The 13,472-nt window shown below is 57.1% G+C and overlaps 1 protein-coding gene across 1 annotated transcript in view; it reads right to left on the reverse strand.

The window, feature by feature from the left end:
• BSN (bassoon presynaptic cytomatrix protein) overlaps nt 1–13,472 on the reverse strand; it is a 79,024-nt gene that overhangs the window by 27,738 nt on the left and 37,814 nt on the right. The window contains 2 exon segments of the mRNA XM_070456075.1: nt 806–1,672; nt 10,401–10,809. Of these exon segments, the coding sequence (XP_070312176.1) occupies nt 806–1,672; nt 10,401–10,809 (1,276 nt within the window).

Genomic DNA, 13,472 nt, shown 5'->3' on the forward strand with positions numbered 1-13,472 from the left:
ATGGGGCACCTTCGGAGCCTCCCAGGATGGGCTCCAAGCTTCACGAGAATACCATGCCTCCTGCCCACTTTCACCCCACTCTGCACAGAGCCAGAGCCCTCCAGTGGAAGAGGGACTGCAGAGAGATAGGCCCCAACCCCAGCACTTCCTCAGACTTCCCTCTGGGTAAAAAGAGCATCTCTGAGCATCTCCACGAATAGCTCCATGGACAGCCAGGCCCTGCCAAGAATAATTTGTGGACCAAAGGCTATGTCATTGACAAGTAGACATTAACACCCATGACCTCAGAAGAGGGAATGAAGGGAGGATATTGCCTGGATGGGCTGCCCTGCTGTGAGGAAGCCTTCTGCCCAGCCCTGGGCATGGGGGCACAGCCCACTGCCTAACTGCCCTTCAACCCCTGTGAGGATCACAGATGGTGGGCAAGGTGGGACTTCAGGCCCTTCTTGCATGCACAGGGGTGATTGGAATCTTCCATCAGGGCCATGCCCATGATAGCTGGGAATGGGGAGGCCAGCGCAAAGCCTCCTAAGCCTGGTTACCTTTGGGACCAGCCTCAGGCACTGGTCAGCTGGTTAGAGGCAGTGGGCACCAGGACTCCATTCACTGCACCAGTTAACTCTCGGAGTGGAAGGAAAGGCTGGGGCCAGGACCAGATAAGGGAGCAGAGCCCTGCTGCAGCTATAGGGTCAGCCCCGTGACTGCTCCAGTCAGCTTTCTGCTGCCCTTTCTGACTGATGCCCTCCATCACCCCAGGCTCGGCCCTCACCAAGGCCCAAGGGAACCTGCTTGGTCCAGCTCTTACCTCCACCAGGTGGGGCGTCGGGTTGAAGCCACACAGGTTGCACACCTGGAGTTTGCAGGTGGTGCAGGTGTTATAGTTGGCGGGGCCCTTGCTGCCCACGTTGAGCTCAGCTTGGCACAGTGGGCAGGTGGCCCTTTCCTTCGGCGTGGTCTTTGGCTTGGCAGCAGCCTTCGATGCTGCCTGGTGTTCTGTTCTGCCATGCTTTGGGCTGGTGGTTCCCCCAGTTCTCGCCTGGGCTCTGGGCCCTGATCCAGGCTCAGTTTTGGCTCCAGATGCGGGCCCGGGCCCAGGCCCTGAGCCTGGGGGTCTTGGGCCAGCCTCCTTGCTGGCATCGCTGAAGATGATCTTGGGGGGCCCCTTGCTGGGGGCAGGCTGGCCCTGGGAGTCCGCTTCAGGCTGCGCAGACATGAGGGTGCTCGCCTGGGTCAGCAGCGATGCACCAAGGCCAAAGAGCTTCCCAGTGAGGCCCTCCTGGGTCGGCTCAGCAGCACCAGGCCCGGAGGGCGCTGCAGTGGCACTCTTGGCCAGAGACTCTCCTGGCGGGGGCCTGGGCTCAGCTGTGGAAGGCTTGATGGGGAGAGAGGGCTGGGGAGACACCCTCCCCACCTCCGGAGGGGCAGCGGCTGGGGCAGGCCCCGGCACTGAGGTGGCCCTGGCTGTCTCGGCCTGGCGGGGGCCAGGCTGTGGTCCCCCTGGGCCCCGAGCTCTCTCTTGCTCCGGTTTCCCCAGGGGCTGTTTGGCTGGGGAGTGGGCAGGAGACAGACCCGGGGAGTGTAGCTGCTGCTGGCTCTTGGAGCGAGGCGCCGTGGTCATGTCCATCCCCAGAGCCCTCTGCATCTGGCAGTTCAGACACAGCCACTCCTTCACCTGAGGAGGAAGCAGCAGGGTCACCAGGACTGTCAGGACTGGAGCGCCCATGGTCCACGTCATTGCAGCCCCCTGCAGCCAGGGCCAGCTCCTAGCACAGGCAGGAACACCAAGCCCGGTGCAGGTGTTTCTGGGCTGCCAGGAGGCTGGCTGAGGGGCAGATGGCACCACCCTGCCCTCTAGGAGCTGCCAGGTGCATGGATATGAATAGAGGCAGTCACACACTCCCCAGCCCCAAACTGCCAACCCACTGCCTGCCCCACACCCACTGGCTGTACCTGGGTACATCATGCATCTCCACATCCCACCTCAACAACCCACACTCCCATCCTCCTGGTTGGATGACCCCACGTTGTGCATGCTAAGTCACTTCAGGCGTGTCTGATTCTTTACGACCCCATGGACTGTAGCCCGCCAGGTTCCTCTATCCATGGGATTCTCCAGGCAAGAATAGTGGAATGGGTTGCCATTTCCTTCTCCAAACGATCTTTTCGACCCGGGAATCGAACCTGCGTCTCCTGTGTCTCCTGCATTGGCAGGCGGATTCTTTACCACTAGAGCCACCTAAGAATAGCCTCCAACTGCTCACTCTCTTTCCCCTGCTGCCCCCTTCAGGTCACTTCCATAGGGCGACAGAGTGATCTTTTAAAGCATGTATCAGGACAGACTGCATGGCCCTAGAACAAGTGCCTGGTATGCAACAGGCAGCCAATAAAAACTTGCAAGATGAATAAAGAAGTGAAGAGTAGTAGGTGGGAAAGGGAGGAAAAGAAAACAAAAAGAAACCATGATCCCTATCCTCGAGGAGCTCAGTGTCTTGCTGAGGAGAAAAGATATAAATGAAACATCTTGAGAGCGAAATAAATGAGGGCAAAGTGATGTGACGTGAGTGACGTAAGCCGAATGAAAAAATCTTTTGCTTTCTTAAGACAATTTTTTTTTTAAAGAAAATGGGATAATTTGTGCCTCCAGACTAAACAAGGCATGTGTCTGTTCACATGAAGGATGCGTCATTTCTCTCTGTCACTAACTCCTTCCTAAGGAGAGGGGCTCACATTTGGGTTGGGCCAATCACTGGTTTCAGCCAGGCTTGCAGGGATGGGCACATGACCTTGCAAACAGGGCCAATCAGAGCTCTTCCATGTTTCAGGGTGAATGAACACTAGGAGACAGGGTCACTCATCAAAAGGATGTAGCGGTGGAGTGGGCAGGAGCCTTCTTGCCCAGCGTGCAGAGAGGCGCTAAGAATGAAGTTAAGAGACAGTCAGAAATGGAGCCAAGACAGGAGAAACAAGAAGACCCCATGGCTTCATTTAATTCCCTGGATTCAGCTCTGCCTTAAATCTACCCTCAGACTCCCAGTTACACGAGCCAATATTATCTTCCTTTCAAAATCCAAATATAAATCAGAGCATGTCACTTACAGGCTCAAAGCCTTCTAGGGGACTCCCCCCTTACTTACCATGGGAACTCTTTACTGTGATCTGGGAGGCCCCCGATCTACTCCAGCATACGCCTTTCTCTGTCCCCCTTTCCTGCCCTCTCACCTCGGGCACGTTGGCCTCCTCTTCTACCAAGTGATCCTTTGAGCTCTCTTTCATAACCAGGCCTTTCACTCACTCTTTCCTCAGCCCTGGAGCCAGCTATCTGCACATGTCTTAGCCAGGATCACTTCCCCATCAGGGCCCTTCCTGGCCATACGAAAAGCACTCTGTAGCTAACCACCCAGTTTGTCTTCATGGTACTTGTTCTTTCCCAAAGCTTATGCTATTTTATTCCTTTGGGTGTCTCCTTGCCCTGCCCATGAGCTCTTACTGAGGTGGTCCAGGAACAGTGCACAGTGCCTGGGCTTACTCCACAGAGTCTTGCTGGGGGATGAAGCCTGATAACCTATTAATAGGGGCATGGCTCTTACAAAGTTACAGCCATGAGACTGGAGATTCACCATCCCACGGTGTAGGAGTTCCTCCTTCTCAACCTGAGCCAAGGCAGAGGACAAGTCTGCTCATCCATCATTGCAACGAGAGTCTTTGAAAGCACCACAGTAGCCTAGTTGCCAGGGAAAGGTCCAGTCTGGTCCGTGGGGCAGAAAGCCCTTCTGCCCATCCTCAGTAGCTACCTCTGGCCCTGCTCTCTGCCTTGAGGTCACAGGGCTGTATGGCCACCACTGTGGCTGACTTGGGGTTTGGGAGCCTGGGCTTAGCTGTCTTGCCATGAAACCAAGAGTAGCATCTGAGACAGGGGAGAAGCATGCACTTTGGTGAGTACCCCATGGTGCCCTGCATCATGCAGGGCATGTTTGCAGGCATTCTTTCATTTTGTCTTCACAATAGAGAAAAACCAAGGTCTAATATGATTTAGCCTCTGGCTCTTGCGGTTACCCAGCTAGGAAGTGGGGCTGCTGGGGAGACTGGCCCTGCCAGCCCTGCTCAGCTTCTGAGCTGCAGCCTGGAGCCCAGTGCCTTTCACATGTCTACCCCTTTCGCAGGCCACTGAGCCTCATGCAAGTCAAGTCAGAGGTCTAGAAGCTACCCTGGAGAAACTCAAAGACCAAGCCCAGCTCTGGAAACCATAAGATCAGATGCTATAGCACTGGGCTGTGAACTGCCCCGCCCCAAGCCGGGAACTGTGAATGCACCTAGGCACTTTGAAGACCCAAGGCAGCTCTGTATCCTTTTGGACAGAGAAAGCCACAGAGAAGACAATATGTGTCTTTGGGACTCAGCCCTAAGCCTCCTTTAAAGAAGTCGTATGGCTCTGAGCCCAGGATCTGCTGCCTGCGCGGGCCCTGCCCAAGACCGTGGGGCCCCGGTTGCCACCCCCTCAGGAGCCACCATGTTGGTGATACCCCCCGGACTGAGTGAGGAGGGAAAAAAAAAAAAAGTTGTATGTGGCAGGGGTGACAGGGTTCACTTTTATCCAAAGTAGGAGCTCCCAGAGGCGAGCTGTTTGGGCTAACCCTCAAAGAGACCCCAGGAGATGATCACCCTCCTGAGCGGGGTGCCAAGGCCCTGGCCCAGTTCCTAAGGTGAGTACACGGCTCACACCCAAGGTCCTGTCTCTGCAGCACACCCTGAGGTGGGACTTCCAGAGAAGAGGAATCTGGGAGGTGAGACCCTTTGATTCTGAGACTTCAGGGAGACCCTGTTTTGGGTCCCGGATCAACAAGGGGTCAACAAGGGCTTGTGCTAAAACTCCTGACTTACCACCAGAAGCTTCCCTTATCTAGCCCCCCGCACCCAGGCTGTCACAGGCGTCTCACCTAAAATAGAACCTCGCCAAGAAACGGCTAAAACGCCCCTCAGTGAGTCATCTCCCAGATGGGCGCAGCTATTTCTATCCAGCATCTTCCAGACGGCGAGGAGCCGGCACTGTGCCCTCCCCCAAGCCCTCCCAGGCCCAGGCCTGGGCTGAGAGGACCAGCACACAGGCCTCCTGGGCAGGATGCTGCCTGGGGAAATCTCTGAATCCATAAGACTCCCCTCTCTGGCTCCCCCATGGACCCCGGGAGCCTGTTGGGAGGGGGTCATCCCCAGCCTCTTCCTCCCTACTCCAAGGTCCTTATCCCACGTTAGGGACATGGGGGTGGCCCACTGGTTGGGCAGGGAGATGGCTGTGCATCACCAGCCCACCTAGGCTATGGATCCATGACCAGGCCTGGGGCAGGTCCCCAGACTCTGGGACCAACTACAGTGAGAGTCTTCCTTGGCCGGACCATGTCTATGGCTCCTGGGTACCCTCCTAGCTGACTGCCCACTAGAATCAGAAGGCAGGCCTTCCACCAATGTGACAGGGGACCTGTTTTAGAGCCTTGTTATCAGAGATCTCCATAAGCCTAACCTGGCATTCGGCTGGGAGATGTGCCAGTCACAGACCTCCTGTCCCAAGACTCAGAGGTGGAGCTAAGGGGACCTCCCAGGGCTCCAGCTAGGAGGTAGATAGCTCTGCCAGGCAGTGGCTAATCCTTCTTGCCAGCGAGGGGCCCATCCTGCCATCTCAGAGGCGCAGAGGCCCCTGCACCCCACCCAGTGGGGGCCTGAGCAGCAGTGGGGGTGGGGAGGCTCAGGGCGGTGTGCTGGTCGAGAGGCGGGGAAGCAGAAGCTCCAGGAAAGTGGCTTCCAGTCTGGAGGCAGTGCCTGCGCTGCACGAGCCGGCTTAGGGTGAGCACAGCAAGCCCCGTGGGCTCTGAAGGGACGCCCTCCCCTGGAGAGCCTGTGCAGCTGCCCCCTTCCTCGCGCTGTTCAGTGCCCAGCAGGGTGACGGAGGTGATGCCACCCTCCAGGAGCCGGAGGCTGGGGGCTCTGGGAACCGCACGTCTGCATGGCCTCTCCCTCCGTGGGGATCCTGGGCAGGAAGGGAAGTGGGGACACCTTTTGGGAGGAGTTTCTCTTTCCCACAGGGACGCTGGTGGCGCTGCACCTGCCACCCTGCGTCTTAGCCCCAGAGGGTAAAATCCAGCCTTGCATGTGGTTATTTGGCCCCAAAGAAGGCTGCCCAGGGCAGGGCCTGCCGCGCTGTCACCTCCAGGGCTGCCGGGAAGCTCTGGGCCCCCAGCAGTAATGGGTGCTCCCGCAGCATCCCCTTCGACATAGCCACCAGCAGGGAGGAAGGAGGGCGGCAAACGTCACGTGGACCGCCTTCCTGCGGAGAGCAGCGGCTTGCCTCGGAGCCCAGCCCTCCCAGGGAGAGCAGGCAGGCAGTGTGTCGGATCGCTGCACTGACATCATGCCTGATACTGCATTTACGCTTTTTTCCATTTTGGTACAAGCTGAAACATCACAGAAGCAGGTTATAAATGAGCCCTCCCTGCTGGTGCCAAGTACAGAGGTTTCTGGGAAGGCCCCGCTGGCCAGTATGATGCCACGCTCTTCCGGGCTGAGTCCCGGCCCAGGCCATGACTGGGGGCATGTAGCCCACTGTGGGCCAGGGACAGGGGGGGACCTGTGCCCTCACACTGCCCACGGCATCGGACATGCCACCTGCCTCATCCAGCATCCAACTGTCCCAAGTCTGCCACTAACCTGCTTCACCTGCCAACTGGTTGACCTCAGGCCTAGTGGTGGGCACCACAGAGTCTCACAGGGCAGGGAACATTGATCCAGAGCCTGTTCAGCCAGGCCTGGCCCACAGAGGAGATCCATGCCAATGTCATCGGGTCAGGACCCTGGGAAAGGCCCTCGGAACCTGCCTAGCATCTGAGGCCAGGATTTGGGTAGTGGAGGCTGAACCCAATTGCTGCTTGGGGTTGGAAGGCCTCACTGAAGCTCCATGAAAGGGAGAGAATTTATCCCTTGCTGGTCCTTCCCCACCTCCGAAGAGCCCTCAACTCCCCCCGTCCTACCCCAGATGGCCCCCTCCCTCTCAGGCCTATCTTCTCTGCACTATATATTCATTCTCAGATAATTTTACAGCCCCCTCTCATAGCTAAAGTCAGGTATGCCATGCCTGATGGTTGCAGCAGTGAAAAACCCCCTCTCCTGCACAGCAGCCTCATCCATCTGCCCCCAGTGACTCTAGCCTTTACCTCGCAGGGATCTAAGCAAGACGGCCAAGAGGCCTAGCTCCTGGGAACAGGGGCTGGTAGGACTAGCTGCCCAGGGCTGGCTGAGGCTTCAGGGCCTTTCCCCACTGACTCAGAGATTGTTTGGGTCAAAGTGGCTATTGCCAAGCAAACCGCCCAGAAGGGACAAAGGCCACCTAGAGGTCCTTTCACATCCCCTCTGTTTGGAGGTGGAAAGGGGAGGGCTGGGCCCAGGAAGAGAGGTAGACACCTTAGCCGCTCCTCAGCCCAGCGCTGATCCATATCCTTCTAACACATGCTCCTCTTTCCTCACGGCCTGGGCGAGTAGTAAGGCGACCAGGAGGGAGCGGAGGGAAGGGGGCAAGGCTGGAGGCTGCGGCAGAGGGATCCGGGCTGCACTCACAGCACCACCCCCGGGCCATCTGGTGGCCCAGCCCTTGCTGCCGGAAAGAGTGGGATGCAGGCAGGAGAGGAAGAGGCTTGTGGCCACTGCATCTCTCCCTCCCTTTTCCACACCACCCACCCTAGGCACGTGCCTAAGCCCAAGGTTTGCCAGGGGTTGGGGGTGGGGTGATGGCACAGTAGCTTGGTCTCGACAAAGTCCAGACCTTGGAACAGGTGAAGAAAGACCGTGATCATGTTTCTCTAGTTTTCATAGAGGGGGCTTCTGAGTAATTCCGACTAGAGCAAGGAAGGTGGAAGGTACACGGGCTCCTGGACCTGGAAGACTGGGGAGGAGGTGGCAACCCTGCTGCACCCAAAGGGGCAGAGGGTCGGCACCCCTGGGTGCAGGCTGCTGCCTCATTTTGGGTGGTGCTCCAGGAGGATTCTGCTGATCTGAGTGAGAAGCGCAGGCGTGCAGTCAACCCTGCCTCCGCACGGCACTCATTCCTGTGGTGCTATTCCTAGGGTGAGGACAGACTCCTCTGGAGGAGTTCCAAGCCAGGATGTGCTGCTGGGGCAGCCCCGAGCGGGGCAAGGAGGCCCCAGATGACAGACAGGGCATGGCTCATCCTCTCCAGGAGTGATTCCCACCCCGACCTCACCATTCCCCGCTACTTGCTGGCCCACGGCCACACCTGTCTGCTTCGCCCAGCTATCAGAACAGGTGTCTCTGTCCTGGAGGAGAAAGGGGTGGCAGGCCTGAATGCTGAGTCACTGAAGAGCAGAGAGGCAGGTTGGGGCATCGGCAAAGCCACTGAGGCTGGCATCCACCCCCTGCTTCTCCTGGAGAGAAATGCGACGTTCGGGAGGTTAAGGAGCTTGTGTAAGAACCCACATCCAGGGCGAGAACAGCCTTCCTGTTTTGTCCCCATCACTGGGCACTGGATAGGCTTACACATGAACACCTCTGGGCTCCTGGTCAGTGCATCCTCACTGGGAGGGTCTCCTGGGGCTGGTGAGAAACGTTCGGACTCTATCAGGTGAGCATCTGGAGAATGGTCAGCATTTCCCAAACTGGATGCCATAACCGCAGCCCCTAACATTCCGTGAAAGCAGGTCTGGGGAAGGCAGCCAGTGACAGCCCCGTCTTGGAGCTCCTGCCTGTACGTGCCTTGAAGGACCTGGCCTGGAGGCCTGCTCGTCCTCTGTGGTAAGTTGGGGGCCCCTTTCCTCCTGGCCCTGAGCCTCGGCTCCTCCTAGCACAACGAGGCAGATGAGTGTAGCCAGGTCCTCCCACTCTGCTGTTTTTCCAGGCGCAGCCCAAGGCTAGCTTCCCTCCCTGCTCACCGAAGGTCTTCAGTGTGGGGAAAGACTGGGAGGCCCACCAGGAAACTGGTGCTGCAATGTGTGGCTCTCGCTTGATCTCCGCCCACCCAACCCAGTGTCATTCAGGTCCTGGGGCTCTATGAGCGGGAGGCTGGATCCCAGGGGGGCAGGGCCAGCACAAGGAGGCGGGAATTTCCACAGTGGCTTCTCATCCCTGCCTGCCAAACCCCTCTGCCCCTGTGAGGCTGGGTGCTTCTGACTTCTCGGCGGCAGGAACACAGGTGAGTTTCCCTGGCCTTCATCATAGTGCTCTAGATACTATGGAGAAACACTTACCTAACTGATCAGCGCAGGGACGGGCCATTTCTAATCACAGATGTAATAATCACGAGTGTGCACGCCTCCGCAGGAAGCCCCCACACTCCAGGAGCGACTCCAAACGCACTGAGTCATCTCCTTCCTCGGAATCTCACACTTACCTCTCGCAAACCACACGTCCCACACCCACAGCACCTCATGTCACAAATAGACCCTGGCCTGTGAACGATTCTCACTCAGCCCTCCCCCACCCATGTGGTCCAAGCAGCTCCTGCTGCTGCTAATCCCAGCTGCGGCCACGGCCATGCAGTCACCACGCTCCAACCAGCCCAAGAGCAGAGCTCTGGGGGAACAACCGGAGACTTCCGGGGGTTACCACAGAGGGGAGAGAGGGACTCACTCGTTTCAGAGGCATGGGCCCCAGCCCAGCCAGAATACTGGAGAACCTGGCCTCCAGGGCACCTAAGAGAGGCTCCTGGGCTTGGCTGAGCACTCCGCAGCAATTCAAAGCATCCTGACACAGCCAAGGTGGGGCCGGGGACCCTGGGTCCTCTAGGGCAGAAAGGGGGCCAATCTCATGGAAATGGCCTTCCAGTGGCCTCGTGCTGCGGGTAGGACACTGTCACCATGTGAATCCTGGCTCCTCCCCCGGGAAGGGGAGCTGCTCCTCCCCCTCAGGCCCCAGCTAGCTGGAATGGGAACACAGAGGAGGCTCTTTCCGAAGCCCAGTCTCCTACCTCCCTTAACACCTGCTCCCCTCTCCAGGCCCCACAGTCAGGGAGGGAAGCTGGCCGGGGGTCAGGGAGATTTGCCTTTCTTCAGGCCCTGAGGCTCTTCATGACCCTTTCCAAGTGCGCACCCATGGGAAAAGCTGTTCGTAAGTCTCTCTTTGGCTTCCCTAGGGCATTTTTCCAGGTCGGACTTAAAGCAGATAGGACAGCACCTTCTACACAGGTCTGAGCCGAAGCTTTCAGGAGGCACAGTAATCAGCCCCTCTGGAGATCTGGGGCCAGTATTTGCTCTCTGCTTCCACACCTGGGAGCCAGAAATGCAGCCCTGGGAAGACGCAGAGGCTGGCGGCCAAGGGAAACAACCAGGAAGAGAGTGGGTGGGAAAGGGAACCAGGGGAGGCCTGGGAAGGCAGGTGGGGTGGGGGGAAGCCGGCGCAGAGGTGATTACCTGGGTGAGGTGAGGGTTGGGGTTGAACCCACACTGGTTGCAGACCTTGTTGTGACACTGGGTGCAGGTGTTGAAGTTTGGCTGGCTGGGGGTCGACGTGAGGTCCGAGGTCTTACATATGGGACACAGCGTGCTGCTGGGAAGGGGGGCGATCTGGGGGACGGAGTAGGGTGATGTGGGGGTGCTGCCTCTGTCTGGTGACACAGAGGGGGACCGCCCTGATCTCTGCGTCCTGCTGTCTACCTGCAGCGTCCTGCGGGGGCTGTCAGCCTCCTGGCCTGCAGGGCCCTGCGCCCTCGTCTCCCGGGGGCTCTCGCGGCCAGGAGTGGTAGCAGAAGGCTGCTTCGGGGTTGGGGAAGCTGCTCTCTGGCTACCCAGAGGCTCCTTGGGGTCCAGTCTCCGGGGAACACTGAAATGACATTGAAAATGACAAGGTTAGAGAAGTCGCCTGCAGAGGTCTCCACCAACCAGGTGACTGCAAGGTGCCCTCACCACCCCCCTCTGCCAGCCGGTGCCATTAGCACAGCCCTCCACCGGCCCAGTGCTAACCGTGCCCCATGCTGAGCCCTGACATGTGTCCCCACCTGAGCCGTCAGCACCAGGCCATGTGCTCGGCTTGGGAATGTCCCCTTTTACAACCCCTGAAATGCAGAGTCTGATTCAGTAGGTCTGCGGTATAGTCTGCATTTTTACGATATCTAAGGTGGTGCCTTTACTATGGTCTGCAGACCACACTTTGAGAACCAAGGTTCTAAACTATATATGAGTAACACCTAGACTGATTTTAACATTTCTGACTCTTAGACTGCACACCAGACAAGTTACATCAATATCTGTGAGGGCAGAACCCTGGCATTAGTATTTCTTTTCCTCCCTAGGTGATTTCAACATGCAGCTGCTGCTGCTGCTAAGTCGCTTCAGTCGTGTCCGACTCTGTGTGACCCCATAGATGGCAGCCCACCAGGCTCCCCCATCCCTGGGATTCTCCAGGCCAAGAACACTGGAGTGGGTGGCCATTTCCTTCTCCAATGCATGAAAGTGAAAAGTGAAAGAGAAGTCGCTCAGTCGGGTCCGACTCCCAGCGACCCCATGGACTGCAGCCCATCAGGCTCCTCCGTCCATGGGATTTTCCAAGCAAGAGTACTGGAGTGGGGTGCCATTGCCTTCTCCGCAACATGCAGCTAGTTTAGATCAACTGCTCTGGCAGGTCTGTTACATTCTGGCTTGTCTGCTTCAGAGGCCAATATCGCTGGAGGTAAGCAGGGGAGGCCCTCAAAGGCCCAGCTAATGTCACCTCCAGCAGCAACAATGGAGCCTTCCTTCTCTTCTGGTGGTCTTCCAGCAGGTCTAATGCCAGACCAAGTCCATCAAGATGGGTGATGTGTTTGTTACTTTTCTGCTACTGTAAGATAGGACAGGGCCAGAGCTCTAGGATCCAGGCCTTGAGGAACCATTGAGGGGAGTTCAATGTGCCTGACCCCCACCTCCATCTGACATGGCCTGGCCGCAGCAGAGCCAACAGAGCTGAGTAGAAGGCAAACCATGAGGCTGAACTCAACACCCCACATTCCTTCTTGTTTGACCCCCCGCCCAGTTTTCCAGTTTGAAGAAAGCCACGTACAAAAAGCCAAAGGCAAAGCTTCACACTGCTTCTGTGACATTTTATACTTGCTTCAGTGTGTATTCATTTGGGTGGATGCTGGCACCCAGGCAACAGGGCAGCCTGGCTGAAAGTCACTGCGGAGGCCCGGCCACAGCCGCCTGTGAGGCATCCTGGCCTGGCCCCTTCAGCTCCAGTGCTCCTCGTCCTTGTAGGGTCTGACTAACAGGAGGAGACTCTAAGTCTGCAGCCCTTATGCGAACGCCATCTGCTTGCCAAAAAGATTCAGGAGCCCACTGGTAGGCTGTCTCAGGAAAAGCCATTTTAGAAGGGAGACGCAGAGCCCGCCGGGAGACCCACCCGAAGACACTCTGTGGTCCTTCCTCCCTTCCAAGGAACTGCCAGGGAGGAGACACACCCTTGGTCTAATAAAGACTCTTCCAGGAAAAAGAAAAAGGACACTGTTAACTGTCCATCAGCCAACACAGCACACACCCATCCATCCAGCCTCACAGACTGGACACTCCGCATGACCAGAGCCTGAGTCTAGCCCTCTGGAAGTCACCTTTGCCAGCAGCTGTGAGGATCAGTGCAATGTGGTGGTTGGTGGTGGCTGCAGCCATCTCTAGGCCCAAAGGAGTCCAGGGCCTTTCAGTAGACTAATTTCTAGGTATCGTAAAGAAATAATCCCACTTGGTTAAATTCATCATTTCATTTCTTACTTAAATTACTTGGGGCTGGAATTTAAAGAGCAGCCCCTGAGAGCTCATCAGAAGCTATGGAGAGCCTTTTATAACATGCGAAGGAACCAGAACCCTGTTTCCAGGCTGGGCAAGGTCCGTGGTTTCTTCTGAGAAAGTAAGCAATTTCTACTGTGTGTGTTTTACATGGTGTGTGACACAGTGACTTTTTAATTCAATGTTGCGTCACAATGTAGTCTTTCTGGGGACACTGTATGTGACAATCGGGGATCCAAATTCAGGTTAACTTTCAACTCCGCTGTGGTGACAATGAACAAACAAGAAATGCCCTCTGCACCCAGCAGAGCCTGCGTGGCAAGGCCAGCACCCCCAGCACACAGGCTTGGTGTGAGTCCACACACCACACGGTAGCTGCAGCTGACACCCGGCAATCACGATACACACCTGTGAACCCTTGACTCTCTGGTCTCCTGGACAACTCCTCACACCTCCTCCTTGATCTCCAGGCCACCAGCCGCCTCCCTCTCCTCACTGACAGCCTGTACACCATCTTGCTGGGAAAGTGGGAGCGGCTGGAGGGGAATTTGTACAACTAAGGCCTCTCAATGACTGTCCCTGTGTTTGCCGGACTCCTGCTCCCAAGGCCCACTTCTCGCCTTCATAAATTCTCCCCTTTCCTTCATCGTCCTTGTTTACCTCTCTATTCAGATGACTTCAATGCCCATACAAAGATGCTTCTCCCATCTTGAAAAAGAAAAAAGAAACTTGGCC

Source organism: Odocoileus virginianus, chromosome 26 (genome assembly GCF_023699985.2).
Source record: "Odocoileus virginianus isolate 20LAN1187 ecotype Illinois chromosome 26, Ovbor_1.2, whole genome shotgun sequence".
NCBI classification, from domain to species: domain Eukaryota; kingdom Metazoa; phylum Chordata; class Mammalia; order Artiodactyla; family Cervidae; genus Odocoileus; species Odocoileus virginianus.